We start from the raw sequence: 16,763 nt of genomic DNA, 5'->3' as shown, positions 1-16,763 counted from the left end.
CCTTTCAAATGTGGCTGTTTTGTGTAGAGATAATTTAAGCTCTAGAGTACATTGTATATATATATACATATATATATATATATATATATATATATATATATATAGTGATACTGTCCAAGCCACCCCAAATAAGCCTTGCTGTTCAGTCACACTTACCAGTTGGATAATAATATTGCACAGTAGTAATTGGACACACTTTGCTTAGGGCCTTTTTAGTAGATAATATTAGTGGGTGGTGACAGCTGGTACTCTTTTAGACTGGGCAGAATGGGGGCACAGCTGGAGAATCTGTCCCAACCTTCCCCAGGAGTGTCTGTGTGTTTGTATATAACTCATATCTCAAAGTGTGTGTGTGTCAGCTACTTGGGCAGGGAGATGAAGCACTGATTGGACAGAGAGGGTGCTGGAGGTTTTAGCTTGCCCACTAGGCTGCGATCTGGACCCTATAGCTGTGCCAATGGGGAGTCTTATTGGGGATCTGGAGTGAAAGGGAGAAACCAGACCCAGACTGACTGTGATATCTGTATGCTCTTAAGGGAAATTTTACTTTACTGTGTGTGCATTTGTTATCCTCCCCTATGTGGATGCCCCCACTGGTGTTAGTGGTGAGGATTGAGGCTCCTTGATTGCTAGGCCAGTGCATGGGTGTCACAGAGGACTTGGCTTAGAACACTCGGCTAAGGACTTAACTCTATAGCTGTGTCAGTGGGGAGTCGTATTTGGTTCCTGGAGAGAGAGTGAAACCAAACCCCAGGACTGGTGTATGCTCCCTATGTGCTCTTAAGGGAAATTGTGCTTGGTGCAGAAGGCTTCATCTGGAAATAATGTGAGTATCTACTTTTTCAAACTGAACGTCCCTCAGTGGTGTCAATGGTGAGGACTGAAGCTCCTTGATTACTGGCCCAGAGGATGGACGTCACAAGACCTATAAGCCTGACCGAATCATCATGGACCTTATCAACAAGGACATTGAAGACCTTCAAACACTTCACCTGACATAGTTTGGCTTTGTTAAGGGCAGATCATGCCTGCTAAACCTAGCTGAATTCTTCAAGAGTGTCACCAAGGTTCTGAATGAAGGCAAATCAGTACATACTGCCTATCTTGACTTGGCCAAGGCCTTTGACACATTCCCCCACTCAGGCATCATTGAGAAACTCACCCATCTTGAGGTAAACCCCTGCATCATTAGATGGGTAGCCAACTGGCTCATCAACAGAATGCATACAGTCAAAGTTGGGGATTACACCTCTACTAGCAGTCTCCCTACTGTTTGTAATCTATTTCTCAGAATTTCAGGTGTATACAGATGGCCTGTGGTACACCAAGTTCACTGATGACTGTAAACTGGGTGCAATCATTGAATCCCCACATGATGTCAACATACTACAAAATGGGCTTACATACATAAATGATTGGTGCCAAAGTCACAGACATAAACTTAATGCAAAAAATGCTTTATTATCCCTTTTGGTAAAGGAGAAGTCTTGCAAATTACAGTAATAATACCTTCCTAAGTTCCAAACCAGCAATGAGAGACTTGGGAATGTAGGTTGACAGCAATCTCAACTTCGATCATCATGTGTCCACAGTGGTAAGGAAGGCTTATTATGTTGCACACCTCTTAAGCAAGGGCATAGCATCCAAGACAAAGGATGTTATAACTTCACTGTACTCATCCCTCATCAGAGCAATAATAGAGTATAATGTACCCTTTTGCATGTACCTCACCAGACACCTGCAGTAGCTGGACAGACCTCAGAGGTTTCTCACCAAGAAAATCCAGGGCCTTTTTTCATGCAGATATGTTACAAACAAGCTGCATGTACTTTAATGCATCAAAGTGTATATCTGTCATAAACCTGCAGGTTATGTGAGAGGAAATATGCACTGCAATTCTGTAGGCATCAGAACTCTGTTTAGTTGTGTCTTTGTATCCCATAAAGAATGAAAAGCTTTGCCATTACTGGTCTGCTGCTACCTATTTCATTGTATACTCATGTTCATCTACATGTAGCTGCTTAATATTTCTGGACACTGGCTCTTATATACCTGTACTTTTCTGGTATACATGCAACAAGTCTAGATTCTGCTTATGAATACACAACCAGTTTAATAACTGACTCAGTTTTTGTTATCATTTGAAGGGGGGTACAATATTTGTCACCTTGGGATGAAATTGTTGCCAGGCCATGCTACTTCACCAAGGATGGACTGACTACGAATGGCTCTGACACCCTTCTCATAGCATGTAACCACTTAATTTCAAGTTTGACATTTTTGTTTTCTAATGCAGGTGATCAGCTGCATTTGACACTGTGCGCAGATATCACCCAGTACACTAAGCTACTGCTGTCTACTATTTAAAGTTATAGTTCTACAAAATATTCTCAGTACATAAAACCTCATATAAAGCAGACATTTAATATATTAAATTTAACTTTAAATTCTAACCTGAAAAAAGAACGTTAATATGTTACCTTTAATTTCCTTACAGGCTGTCACATTCTGATGTAACACTGTATGAATCACAGAACAACAGACCATTTTGAGTTCCTGTAATGGTACAGACACTGTGCTGTTAATGTGGAAGCCACCATCAGAGTTCGCTAACCACTCTGTTGACCATAATTGGTTGAGTTGCTCTTCCTTCCATTATGCCATATCACTTCACCCTGAGGGTATCCTCCTTCAGACAGACAGTGCAGAATAAATGTTCCATTTCCATAAATAGCTGTCAGTCTGGGGGATGAGTAAGGGGCTGAAACACATAAAAACAAAACAGAAGCCAAGCATAAATAATGGTCTCAAACTTCCATGTACCCTTTGTGACACTTTCCTTGTACATTCACCTTCAAAGCAGATATTTTGTACATAGGCAATTTTAACAACTACATTACAGAACGAGGCAGAACAATTTCTATTTCTAAGGAACTCAGATGCTCATCTCATTTACTTATCACATAGTGACCACAGCTACACAGATAACTGGGGTTATGATTATAACAATAAGTATGTGAAGGGAATAGAATAAGAAGTTATGTACCTACCATAACGTTCCATGTTAGTTGTCTTCTTCTCACCTTCTTTCTTGCTGGATGGGTTCGGAGCCGATCCTCAGCTCCGACTCGGCCTTCTACTAAAGCTCGAGAGCTATTTACTGGCTCGAGGCCTCCCCATACCCCACAATGCTAGGCATCAGATACCCAGATTTCATTTGGCAGAGCTAACACCATGGAAAAATTTTTAAGGACACCTGTCCAAACTACAAAGTTTACCTACAGCACTAAAAACAGAGGATGATGTAACCTAGATAAAACTCAGCCAGAGGGAGAAGGCCTCAAAAGGGGTTCTTCTCGGTCTGTCCAGGCTAGGGGGATGGAGGGTGGGACACAAGAAAGAAGGCGAGAAGAAGACAACTAACATGGAACGTTATGGTAGGTACATAACTTCTTAATGTTAAGTTGTCTATCTCGCCTTCATTCTTGCTGGATGGGACAGCGTCCCTAGCACCTTAGCCCTGGGTGGCTCATCGAAACAGACTCTTGAGCACAGTGGAACCAAAATCAGCTCGACTCCTGGAGGCCATATCCAGCTTATAATGTGAAATTAAAGTATGAGGAGTAGCCCATGTGGCTGCAGCACAAATAGATTCCATTGGTAGTCTTGCTTGAAAAGCTACCGACATAGCTAACGCTCTGGTAGAATGAGCTTTTGGTTTTGTAGGGAGTTCTTTATGTCTCAATTGATAAATCAAAATGATAATAGAGGCCAACCACCTGGATAAGGTTACTTTAGAAACTGGCAGGCCCTGCTTGCCCTCAGCATAGGATAGGAAGAGTTGGTCCGATTTTCTTGTTTGTTTAGTCCTATCCAAATAAAAACGTAATTGCCTGTGAACGTCCAATTGGTGTAACTTTTGTTCAGCTCTGTTCGAATAGTTAGGAAAAAAGACAGGTGGATCAATAGCCTGATTCAGGTTTGTCTCAGAAGGTATTTTGGGCAGAAAGGAGGGATTAGTCCTGAGTGAAACTCTATCCTTGTGAAACACAAGATGAGGACGAATACAGAGGGCTTGAAGTTCCGACACTCTCCTAGCTGAGGTGATGGCTACTAAGAAGAGAGTCTTCCAGGAGAGTAATTTTAAGGAACAGGAGGCTGCAGGTTCAAAGGGAGGGAGAATCAAGGAAGTTAATATCAGGTTTAAATCCCACGGAGGCGGGGGATCTCTAACCGGGGGCCAAAGTAAAATAGTCTCTTTAAGAAAGGCCTCACAAAGTTTGTGGGACATGATGCTGGTTTCTGACAGGCCAGCGTGGAAATTAGCGATAGCAACCAATTGGACCCTAATGGTGGCAGACGAGGAACCTGCTTGAAAATGTTCTGCTAAAAAATCTAGAACGTGATGGACAGGGGCTGTAAAGGGGTCTATATTTCTAGTCTCCGCCCAGAAAGAGAAATGTTTCCACTTACTACCATAAGTCTTCCTGGTAGCAGATTTGTGCGAAGAAAGGATGATTTCACACACCAGCTGGGAAATCTGTGAAAGCCTGGCTAAGGTTGGAAGTGGAGCAACCAAGCTGTGAGGTTGAGGGACTGAAGGGATTGGTGCAGCCCGCCCGACTGATGGACCAAGAGGTATGGCACTGGGTCCAGATTCCAAGGCTCCTCCAGCAGGTGTTGATGCAGGAATGGGAACCAAATTTGTCGAGGCCAGTAAGGGGCAATGAGGATCATCCTGGATCCCAATGTGGTCGCTTTCTGAATTAGTTTGGGAATTAAGGAAAAGAGTGGGAATGCATACAGAAGACCCCAGGGCCAATCGTGAACTAGAGCGTCTCTGGGGGAGTGGCCGGGAAGGGGGAAGAGAGTGAAGAAATCATCACACTTGCTGTTGAGAAGGGTTGCAAAAAGGTCGCAGCAAGGTTGACCCCATCTGCAGAAAATTTTGTCCGCTACTAACTGATTGAGAGACCACTCGTGAGGCATGAGAATAGCTCTGCTTATCCTGTCCGCTATGACAGGCTAAGCAGAGCTATTCTCATGCCTGTCCGCTATGACGTTGGACTTCCCGGGGATGTGTGTTGCTATCAGAAACCGTTGAGAGGAGATTGCCCAATGCCAGAGTCTGAGTGCTTCTCGACATAAGGGATAGGACCTGGTTCCGCCTTGCTTGTTAATGTGCCACACTACAGACATATTGTCTTCCTGAATTGCAATAGTCCCGGTGGGTAGAGAGTCCTGAAGAGCTTGCAATGCTAAAAGTACCATTCTCATCTCCAAGACATTTATGTGCAGGTGGTACTCTAGAGGTTGCCGAGTGCCCTGGACAGTCCTGCCCTGAAAATGCCCCCCCCCACCCGATCAGGGAGGCATCCATTGTCACCGTGGCAACAGGAGGAGGAAGACCAAACGGTCTGCCTTGAAGTACTTGAGAGAAGACCATCCACCAAGACAGGTGGTCTTTGCATGATTGGGTGATTATTATGTTGTGAGACATCGGAAGCTGTTGAAAAGACCATTGGGTAAAAAGCATCCATTGAAGAATCCGCATGTGAAAATGAGCCAAGGGAATTAATGTAATTGCTGCTGCCATGAGACCCAAGGTTTTCAGTACAAATCTGGCCTGAATTCTCTTGCACTGTAGTAAGGTCTGGACATGTCGGCGAATGTCTGATACTCTTTCTAAGGGAAGTTTTGCCTACAGCTCTTTTGTATTTAATCTTGCGCCTATAAAGGTTATAGATTGACAAGGCGACAATGCAACCTTTTCAAAGTTTATAGAGATACCTAGCTCGGAGCATGTTTGGATGGTATAATCACTAGCTGATGCCTAGTGGAAGCAGTCAGGAGCCAGTCGTCTAGATATGGAAACACCTGGAATCCTCGCCGTCTCAGGTGAGCCGTAACCACTGCCATGCATTTGATGAACACCCTGGGGGCTGTGGTGAGACCAAAGGGCAGGGCTCTGAAATGATAGTGACTGGCTCCCAGCCGGAAGTGGAGAAACCTTGTGGAGCATCTGTCCATTTTGATATGGTAGTACACATCCTGATGGTCTATGGAACACATCCAATTGTCCTGACCCAAAAAGGGTAGAATGGACTGAAGCATGACCATCCGGAACTTCATTTTTTGAACAGATTTGTTTAACCTGCTGAGATCCAAAATGGGTCTCCAGTCCCCTGTCTTTTTTGGTACCAAAAAGAACTTGGGAGTAAATCCCGGATCCTTGCTGGTCTGCTGAGACTGGCTGGATGGCCCTTTTCTTTAGCATTATGAAATTTCTAGTACTGCTTGATCCCTTAGACCGGGTGGAACATCTGAAAAGGACCTGTTTGTTTGCACAGGGGTGTGGACAAAGGGGATTTTGTAACCCTCGGATATGATAGACCGTACCCATTTGTCTTGTGTGAGGAGTTGCCAGGCTTCTGGGTACAGTGACAATCTTCCCCCAACTGCCTCCGAAGGTGGGCAGTCAGGCAGCCCCTCAGGGGTGCTGAAAGGGTTTGTCAGAGAAAGATTCTCTGCTACCCTGATTTTGCAGACCCCCTCTGCCCCTCGGGCGGCATCTATTATTGTTCCCTCCTCTGCCCCTGGAGGGAAACTTGCCTCGTATGTCAGGCACGACTCCTTGGGGTTTCCGAAACCACATTTTTCCACTCTTCTGACCTTTAGGGTATGGTCTAGAGGGAGTAGAAAAACAGACTCCCACGGCATAGAGAGTCTTGCCTTCCTGCTCACACCTGGTAAGGGTATCCTTCACCTGTGGTCCAAACAGAGCCGAACCATCGAAGGGGGGATTGGTGAAGGATGCCTTAAAGGGGTCAGCAAAGTTGCATAACCGCATCCAGGCATGTCTTCTCAAAGCCACACCTGTACCTGCAGCCCTACTCTCCCCATTGGCTGCATAAGAAATGAGCCGCATGGAGGAGTTGACTATAGACTTAAGGGTCGCCAGCTGGGAGTTAATCTTGTCCCGAGAACCCGCAGCTGATGGATCCTGAAGGGTATCACCCAGTTCCTTAAGAAGATCCCTTTGAAGGCGAGTGAAATGGCACAGATAATTCAGCAACCGCATGGAAAAGGTCACTGAAGAAAACATCCGCTTTCCGTACCTGTCCACTGTCCTAGATTCTTTATTAGGTGGACAGACAGGCACCGAAGGGTCAGCCAACTCTTTCTTAGTGGCTGCTGCCACCACCATGGCATCAACAGGGACACATTTTGTCAGAAATTGTTTGTCGGATGGGGCTGTAATGAACTTAGTGGGCCTGCTGGGAGTTGGTTCCATTGTGTCGGGGGCTGTCCACACCTTTCGAGCCACCACTTCCATGAGCGGGTCGAAAGGTGGAGACACCCAAGAGGTGGAAGGGCGAGAACCAAATGCGTCCAGGTACACGGACACATCCTCGGAAGGGTTAAGGGCAGTCCAGTTCCCCCTCTGCCTAAGGATCTCTAGTATGTCTGAAAAAGAGACATCCTCAGAGGGGGACCTTGGGGACCCTTCCGAATCCTCCAAGTCGGTATCAGACATGACTAACTCGGGGGAGTCAACATGTTTCCTCTTACATTTTCTCTTCCAAGGGGGCTTCTCCAAATGATCAGGGGAGACCTCGGAAGAAGAAGATACACCCAATGGGGTGACCTGGAGCGTCTGTTCTCCACGCTTGGGGTCAGGAGGGTGGACAGAGACCAATGCAGGCACCATGGGGGGAAGAGCCGAAGGGGCCGATCGTGGAGCCGACACAGGAGTCAGCATATGCTCCTCATGACCTCAAAGGTGCCCCTATTGGGCAGAGCAGAGGGTCCCCGCTCCAAAGAGACATGAACCCCTCCTGGCACAGAGAGGGACTGCTCCGAGGCCAATGTCGGGGCTGAGCTCACCTGCGCCGAAGCCTCGGGAGGGAGAACGGGGTCGGACAAGGGTCCGATGCCACTTGCCCCCTCGGAGCCGACGAGGGAGTCCTGGCACCCAGATCACTCCAAGGGAGGAACCAATGAAGAGATCGAAGCCAACGAAGGAGCCGAAAGGTGTGGTATCGGCTCCGACGTTTCCAAGATTTGAGCCCCAACCAGCTCCGGCTCCGAACACAAAAGGGGAGTCGGAGGAGGAACTGTTGAAGACACCGGGATAGCCACAGTCTGTTGAGAAGAGCTGATTAACATCTTGGCCAGGGCCTGCGATTTAAGTAGTCTACTGACCACCCTCTCTAAGTCATGGTCAGATAACCTGGAAGACCGAGAGGAATGGGACCTATGGCTCCGTTCCGACTGCAGTAACGGTGACCTCGGAGCCGAGCGAACCGATTCTAGGGAAGGGGACCTAGAACGTTTCCAGCCTAATGACGGTTCTGACATCAAAGTCAGAGCCGATAGAGGTCTAGAGATGTCGGCCCCAGCTGGAGCCGATGAAGAGTCAGATGCTCCGTCCAGCGACAGCTGCAGACTGGGAGCCGACGGCTTGGTGGGCTTTGAGGATTTCCCTGACTGAGGCTTCGCCGGGGATCCCTCTGGCCTGAGTAGGCCTCTCAAGATAAGTTTGCTCCTATGCCCCTGCAGGACTCTCAGGCTGAAGGCATGACAGACTGAACAGGAGTCCTGCAGGTGTAGGGAAACCAAGCAATACACGCAAGAAGTGTGACCGTCTGTCAGAGACATCTTCTGACAGCACGAGTCACACTTCTTGAAGCCTGAAACTTTGGTATCTTAGGACATACTGGCCCGGGGATACCAAAGAGAGAAAAAATGTTACACTAGTGCTTAAACCAGACACACAGACACAGTCACATGCCCGCACTAGATAAGGTAACAGTAGTGCGTAGAAAAAAACTATCACAAACACACACACTTAATAAAAAATAACTACAACAATCTAAATAAAAATTATAAGGCTAAACACTACACCTATAGTTACAACAAGGGGGGGTTAGCCATTAATAGAGAAGGAACAAGGGGGGGAAGGGGCGAAACTCTCTAACAGAAAACGAGTTTCCTAAGTGGGACAAACTAGGGGATACACAGTACAACTACACTAAAAGTTAAGACAATCTAAGTCTAAGAAAATAACAGTTAAATTTTAGCTGAAAAAGATAAAAAAGGATTAATACGACCAGTAAAAAACGCAACCTCGTAGCTGAAGCGGCAAACGAGATCTGGGTATCTGATGCCTAGCATTGTGGGATATGGGGAGGCCTCGAGCCAGTAAATAGCTCTCGAGCTTTAGCAGAAGGCCGTGTCAGAGCCGAGGATCGGCTCCGAACCCATCCAGCAAGAATGAAGGCGCGATAGACAACTTAACATCAGAAGATACACTGATATCAGAATTCCCTTTGACGTAGTGTGACAGTCTTCACACAATGTTAACTAAGTACATCAAATATATTTTGCATAGGCTATATTATCAAGTCATCTCTGTTCCAAAGAGTGTAATTAAGTGTGCCTAATATCATTTCTATGAACTGCAACTTGTAAATACTTTTATGTATTGACAACATTCTTTTTAATCTTGCTATAGCTGTCCAAATACTTGCACTATGTATGTATAGGATCACACTGTATGAACTGAAGCTGAATTTTACTCCATTTCTATATCATTCTTCCATATTAGACTTTGTAATAACTTTAATTAACTGTTAACATATAGTGGATATAAAAAGTGTACACACCCCTGTTAAAATGCCAGGTTTTTGTGATATAAAAAAATGAGACCACAATAAATAATTTCAAAACTTTCCTTACCTTTAATGTGACCTATGACATGTACAATTCAATTGAAAAACAAACAAATCTGTTAGGGGAAAAATATAAAAAATGAAAAATGTGCAATAAGTTGGTTGCATACAGTGGATATAAAAATTGCACACACCCCTGTTAAAATGCCATTTTTTGTAATATAAAAAATGAGACCACAATAAATCATTTCAAAACTTTTAAAAAATAAAAAAACATACAATAAGCTGGTTGCATAAGTGTGCACACCCTTAAAGTAATACCTTGTTGAAGCACTGTTTGCTTTAATTACAACATTCAGTCTTCTTGGGTACACACCTGCCATCAATTAAAGAGACTCTGATTAACCCCAAATAAAGTTCAGCTGTCCTATTAGGAATTTCCTGACATTTACTCAGTTGCCTGCTACAGCAAAAGCCTTGGTTCGCAGAGAGCTTACAAAGCATCAAAGGGATCTCATTGTTGAAAGTATCAGTCAGGAGAAGGGTACAAAAAAATTTCCACAGCATTGGATATACCATGGAACACAGTGAAGACAGTCAACAAAAAGTGGAGAAAATATGGGACAACAGTGACGTTGCAAAGAACTGGACGTTCCTCCAAAGTTGATGGAAAGACAAGAAGAGAACTGGTCAGGGAGGCTGCCAAGAGACCTAGAGCAACACTGAAAGAGCTACAAGAATTTTTCTGGCAAGTACTTGTTGTGACAACAATCTCTGATATTCTCCATATGTCTGGCCTATGGAGTAGTGTTGCATGATGGAAACCTTTTCTTACACAGAAAAACATCCAGGCCCAGCTAAAATTTGCAAAACAATTCATCAAGTTCGCCAAAATCATGTGAGAAAATGTGTTATGGTCTGATGAGACCAAGATTGAACTTTTTGGCCACAATTCCAAAAGGTACATTTGGCGCAAAAACAACACTTTACATCACCAAAAGAACACCATCCCCACGGTGAAGCATCGTGGTGGCGGTATCATGCTTTGGGGTTGCTTTTCTTCAGCTGGAACTGGGGCTTTAGTGAAGGTGGAGGGAATTAACCAGTCATTTTTGGCCCAAAACCTTCAGGTGTCTGCTAGAAAGCTGAAGATGAACAGGAAGTTCACCTTTCAACATGACAATGACCCCAAGGATACTTCCAAATCAAGAAAAGAATGGTTTCACCAGAAGAAAATTAACGTTGAATGCTGTAATTAAAGCAAAAGGTGCTCCAACAAAGTATTAGTTTAAGGGTGTGCACAGTTATGCAACCAGCTTATTTTATGTTCTTTATTTTTTATGTTTTCCCCTAACACATTTGTTGGTTTTTCAATCGAATTGTACAGGTTATAGGTCACATTAAAGGTGGGAAAAGTTTTGAAATTATTTATTCTGGTCTCATTTTTTTACATCACAAAAACCTGGCATTTTAAAAGGAGTGTGTACACTTTTTATATCTACTGTATTATGTCAATGTGAAGCTTTTCTCCCCAGCCTGCTGAAAATGGAATATCATCCCAGTAGGACTTTCCTGGTAAAAAAAAATGCCAAATAAAACAATAAAAATATAAATAGTCTGAGTTACTAAGATGCCATTCAGTGTGTCCAAGATGCAGTTTTAGACTTAAGCCTATCTACCTGCTGAAATAGATAAAGCAATAAGTGCTTGATTTCTGCATTTGCCCATCCAGGTAAGTCTGTTCTTGTTATTTTATCCTGGATTGTTTTGCATTATGAGGCTTGCAGCAAAGAAAGTGTCACAGAAGTATCTCCTTCTAAGCTCACTGAGTATTCTAGTCATTCCAAGAACATAAACAGTTTTAAACAGTTTTAGTCAATCTGTAATATGTTTAACTTCAACTTCAGATTTATTTAGCTGTATTAAACAAAAGCACTAAATACAAACATACAAAACCAAACAAATAAATAACATATATAAAGACAGATACAATCAAGTAAAACATAGGAATAGATAAAACTGCCTAAGACATGTGATAATACTAAGTAAAATCAAATAAAATATTTATAATCATTCCATAAATAAGAGTCACAAAACTGACACACTTGACTGTGGGACTAGCCAGTTTGCAATTATCTGAACTACAAGAATAACAGTCTGTGAAACTCAGAGAACTGTTTTGTTTTATGTATTTTCCTTTAGACAGAATGCAATAAGTATCTATTTCTCTACTTGTCCAACATACCCTCTTAGTAACTCTGAAAACACACAGTAATTTACCATCTCAAAAGAGGAAACAAGAAACAGTGCACTAATCCCCAGAAGGCACAACTAAATATAGTAGGAGATGTTTTTTTGCAGTAGTACAAACTACTGTGACTTCTATGCAGAAGACCTGCCATCCGTTCTGAATTCTAGAGTCTTCCCCCTCTAAGCCAGAAAGGGATCAATATCAGAATGCTCCACCTGGGACAATGCCTGCTTCCTTCTTGCCCAGGAAATCAACAGGATGGCCATCATGCCTTCTGTTGGACATGGTCCTTGGTGCAAAACCTAGGGTCCTAATTATACTAAAATACATAAGAAAATCCTCTGGGCCAGGGTTCTGGAGTACTTGGGTTCTTCAAGTTTGTCCAAACTAGCGTGGGCATTAGGCCCTGTAAGGTGAAAATAGAGAAGGGTAACTGCATGGGAGAAATGATATACAACCCCAGCCCTGAGATGTGCAAAGAAAGGAAGAGGGAGGGGTGGTGGGAAGGAAACTAGTACTGCAACTCTGATCTAGTCAAACATTTACTACTACAGTAAGTTCACTGTTGCAAGCAGCAATATTAACTAGTGTGATTAATCCATTTGGATTAGTTGAGTTGTAGCAATCCCTATAGATACAAACAAATGTTGTAATCAGGTTATAAGTGGCAACAGCAAAGTCCATCCTTATCTTGGAAGCAACATCTTCTGAAAATGTACATTGTACAACCATCTCCATGAAAAGCCACTGTACTTGCTGTCACTCTAATATTTGTGGGACCTCACATGCCCTTCCAGCTTTTCCCATGATGAGAGTAACAAATACTCTTCTAGATGGAGATCGCTCTGAAGTCATAAGAACAGCTTATCCATTTAAATAGAGCATGTTAAACAAAAATGCAGCTTTTGCAATGCTGTGCACCCCACACCCCCTGCAAATTACATATACCAACTCCGCGATCACACTACAATGGGGCAAAGGGTAAATTTTCCAATCCTCACTGTACAACAATCACCATTCAAAAGCATTGAAAAGCTACATTATGACTGCAGCACGATCTCCATTCAGAAGAGTGCTGTCTAACATGCCCAATAGCTGCTTCAATGTTACAAGTTTCTGCATTGTAAAAGTACAGTTTTGTACCTACCATAAATGTAGATGTTCGAGTGTTCTCCCTGCTGCAGTCATCACACTTGGGTTATCCTGTCGTCAGACGGTCCCGCAGTCAGCTGGAATTCCAAAGTCCTGGTCCGGTGTCGGTTGCTGTCGCCTCTTCCCTGACATCAGTGTGCCAGGGGTATATATAATGCAACCAACGCAATTTTCTTCAGTTTTTCTTGCCCCAGATGTCAGGTGCCCCCAAAAAGGTGGTCAGAATTAGTATCAAATGGAGTAACCACTGCACAAACACAAAATCCCTTCAGCTATAAGCAAATGCATCAGTAAGGCATGGAAGAGATTTAGCCAGTAGAACAGAGGGGATGGAGGGAGGGTAACCTGGACTGCAGCAGGGTGAACACTCGAACGTCTACATTTATGGTAGGTACAAAACTGTACTATGTTCATCGTGTTACCCTTCTGCAGTCATCACACTTGGGTTGAATCCCAAAGCTAAGGTAGGGGGGAGGAATCATAGAGGGTTAGTGGAGGCTATAAGGCCCTGCAGAACTGCAGTGGCGAAGCCTGCCCTGGACTTTGAGTAAAGAGGTAAGTGATAGTGTTTGGTAAAAGTGTGTACAGAACTCCAAGTAGCAGCTGCTAAAATTTCCTTGGTTGGAACCCCCCTGAGAAAGGCTGTAGAGGTAGCTGTTGCCCTGGTAGAATGGGATCTAATGGTAGCAGGAACTGGTTTCCCATGACGGGTATAGCAGAAACGTATGCAATGACCTATCCATTTAGAAATCGTTTGCTTTGATATAGCTTTCCCTTGAGAAGCTGTAGCATAGGATACAAAGAGCTGGTCAGATTTTCTGAAAGCCTTAGTTTTGTCCAAATAGTAACAAAGCTGCCTGTGAATGTCCAAGGAATGCAGGAGTCTCTCACCTTTGTTCTGTGGATTGGGGAAGAAGGTGGGTAAGTGGATGGTTTGATTTAAAGCTACACTGGAAACCACCTTAGGCATAAAGGAAGGATTAGTTCGTAGAGAAACTCTGTCTTGATGAAAAATGAGGAAAGGTTCCACTGCCATTAGTGCCTGTAGCTCTGAGACTCTTCTAGCTGAAGTTATTGCTAGGAGCAGGGCAGTCTTCCATGACAAGAACTGAAGATCTGCAGAGAAAGCTGGTTCAAAGGGAGGTAGCGTTAGTTTTTCCAGAACAAAATTGAGGTCCCATGTTGGTGTAGGAGCTCTCCTGGGTGGTCGTATGTTTTTTGCCACTCTGAGGAACTGCCTTAGAAGAGGATGTGAAAATAAAGGTGGATCCGTGTTGTAGTGAGCTGAAATAGCTGAAGTATGGATTTTAATTGAGGAAAAGGAAAGTCCTTTGTGCAACATCTCAGTTAAATACTGTAGAATGTGAGGTGTGTGAGGCTGGAATGTGTCCTGACCTTTAGCTTGGTTCCAGGCACAAACCTTTTCCATTTGTCCGAATAAGCCTTCCTGGTGCTTGGTCTCCTAGCTTCCAGAATAACATCCAGAACTGCTTGTGAAAGAGGAGCTGGTTGGATGTTTAGATGATTTGCCATGCAGCCAGGTTTAAAGTTTTGAGCTGGCTGTGAAGAATCTGATTGTTTTGTTGTGTGAGCAAATGGGGGATTTGAGGCAATATCCATGGTGGGTTGTGGGCCATATTTTTCAATAGCAGATACCAGTGCTGGCGTGGCCAGTCTGGGGCTATGAGAATCAGTCGTGGTCTCTCCTTTTTGACTTTCAAAAGAACCTTTGTGAGGAGAGGGAATGGAGGGAAGGCATATACTGTCAGTTTTTTCCAACTGAAAGAGAGAGCGTCCACTTTCCAAGCTTGATGGTGAAATGTCCTTGTACAAAATTTTGTCAGTTAATAGTTTTGAGGACTGGCAAACAGGTCTATGTCTGGAAGGCCCCATTTCTGAGTTATCATTGCAAATATTTGAGGATCCAGTTTCCACTCGTGGGGATCCTTGATGTTTCTGCTGAGGTCATCTGCCAATGTGTTCTTCTGTCCTGGCAGGAATTGAGCTTGTAACTGGACTTGGTAGGCCAGAGCTGTGTTCCATAAGGTAATTGTTTGCCTGCATAGAGGGTAAGAATGTGTACCCCTTTGTTTGTTTATGTACCACATTACTGTGGTGTTGTCCGTCTTTATTGCAAGTTGTCCTGGATGTAATAGATCCTTGAAGGCTGTCAGAGCTTTCTGTACAGCTAGCATCTCTTTTTGATTTATGTGCAGATTTCTTTGATCTACAGTCCATAGGCCTTGAATGCATTGCCCTGCCATGTGTGCCCCCCAGGCGTAGTCTGAAGCGTCTGTTGTGATAGTTTGCCTGGCTGGGGCAAGGTGAAAGGCTGACCCTTGTTGAGGTGACATGCCTGTGACCACCATAGAAATTCCTGTTGTAGGCAGGGAATGAGAGCTATCATTGTGTCCAAGCTGTGGCTGTGTTGAGACCATATGCTTTTTAGGTACCACTGTAATTTCCTCATATGTAGCTTTGCAAATGGTATTATTAGTATGTAAGATGCCATGAAGCCCAAAGCCTGCAGATTTTTTCTTGCAGTTAATTGGGTCTTTGTTGCCATTGTCTTGAAATATTGAGTCAGTTGTAGTTGCTTGTCTGGCGTAAGATAAGCCTTCTGGGCCATTGTATTCAAGCTGGCACCCAGGAATGTCATTTGTTGTGAGGGTATTAGTTTTTACTTCTTTTCGTTTACTGTGTACCCCAGGCAGTTTAGTAGATGCTTTACAAAGGCCAGATGATGTAAGAGAATGTCTTTGCTTTCTGCTTGGATGAGGCAGTCGTCCACGTATGGATATATTTGAATTCCTCTTTGTCTGCAGTATGCAATTACTTGTGCCAGGCATTTTGTGAAAACTCTGGGCGCAGTAGATAAGCCAAAGGGCAGTGCAGAGAATTGGTAATGGGTTGAACCTGCAATGAAATGGAGGCATCTTCTGCAACTTTGTCTGATAGGGACATGCAGGTATGCCTCCTTGAGGTCCAACTTTACAAGCCATGCTTCCTTGCCCAACATGGGAAGTAGCTGCTGTAGTGTTAGCATCTTGAATTTGGGTACTTGTAAGTAAGTGTTTAGACTTGAAAGGTCCAGAATTGGTCTCCAGGCATTGTCCTTTCTGGGCACTAGAAAGAGTCTTGAGTAAAATCCTTGGCCTTGCTCTCGAGTAGGTACCAGTTGAATGGCTCTCATGTCCATGAGAGCTGTAATTTGTTTTTGTGCCTCTGCCCATTGATTTTGTGGCAGGTTTGGCATTCTTCTTTTCATTGGCAAGGTGTGAAAATGGAATCTGTATCCTCGTAAAATTATGTCTAGGACCCATTTGTCCTTTGTGACAATGTGCCAGATGTCTGCAAAAAGTGCGAGTGTTCCCCCCAAGGGGGCTGCCAAGAGAGTATTGCTTGGCTGGATGAGGTGCAAGTCATTGAGTTTGCCTTCTGGTGGTTTGAGACCTGTCTTCTCCTCCCTTCTGTGTTGTAGAGCCCCATTGGCGAGGTTTATACTGGGCTTGTGGTTGTCCTCTGCCCCTCTGTGGTCTGTCAGTGGCTGGAAAGGACCAATTTTGTGTTGGCCAGTTTCTGCTGAAGCGAGGGGGTTGTGCTTGTAGGAAATCTTTGACTGTCTGCATAGATTTTGCCTTATCTTCCATTTTCTTTAAAACTTCTTCTGTTTTAACTCCAAAAAG

At 44.0% G+C, this 16,763-nt stretch overlaps 1 protein-coding gene across 3 annotated transcripts in view; it reads right to left on the bottom strand.

Moving 5' to 3' along the window:
- Positions 1-16,763, bottom strand: part of LOC122813729 (butyrophilin subfamily 1 member A1-like) — an 800,878-nt gene that overhangs the window by 151,862 nt on the left and 632,253 nt on the right. For all 3 annotated transcript variants that reach the window (XM_044086200.1, XM_044086201.1, XR_006366724.1), the window contains one exon: positions 2,481-2,761. In XM_044086200.1, coding sequence (XP_043942135.1) covers positions 2,610-2,761 — 152 coding nt within the window. In that variant the 3' untranslated portion in view covers positions 2,481-2,609. The remainder of the gene's footprint in view (positions 1-2,480; positions 2,762-16,763) is intronic.

The sequence above is a fragment of the Protopterus annectens genome, chromosome 10.part0 (assembly GCF_019279795.1).
Source record: "Protopterus annectens isolate FY-2018-M chromosome 10.part0, PAN1.0, whole genome shotgun sequence".
In the NCBI taxonomy this organism is placed as follows: domain Eukaryota; kingdom Metazoa; phylum Chordata; order Ceratodontiformes; family Protopteridae; genus Protopterus; species Protopterus annectens.
This window is presented reverse-complemented; position numbering and strand designations above follow the sequence as displayed.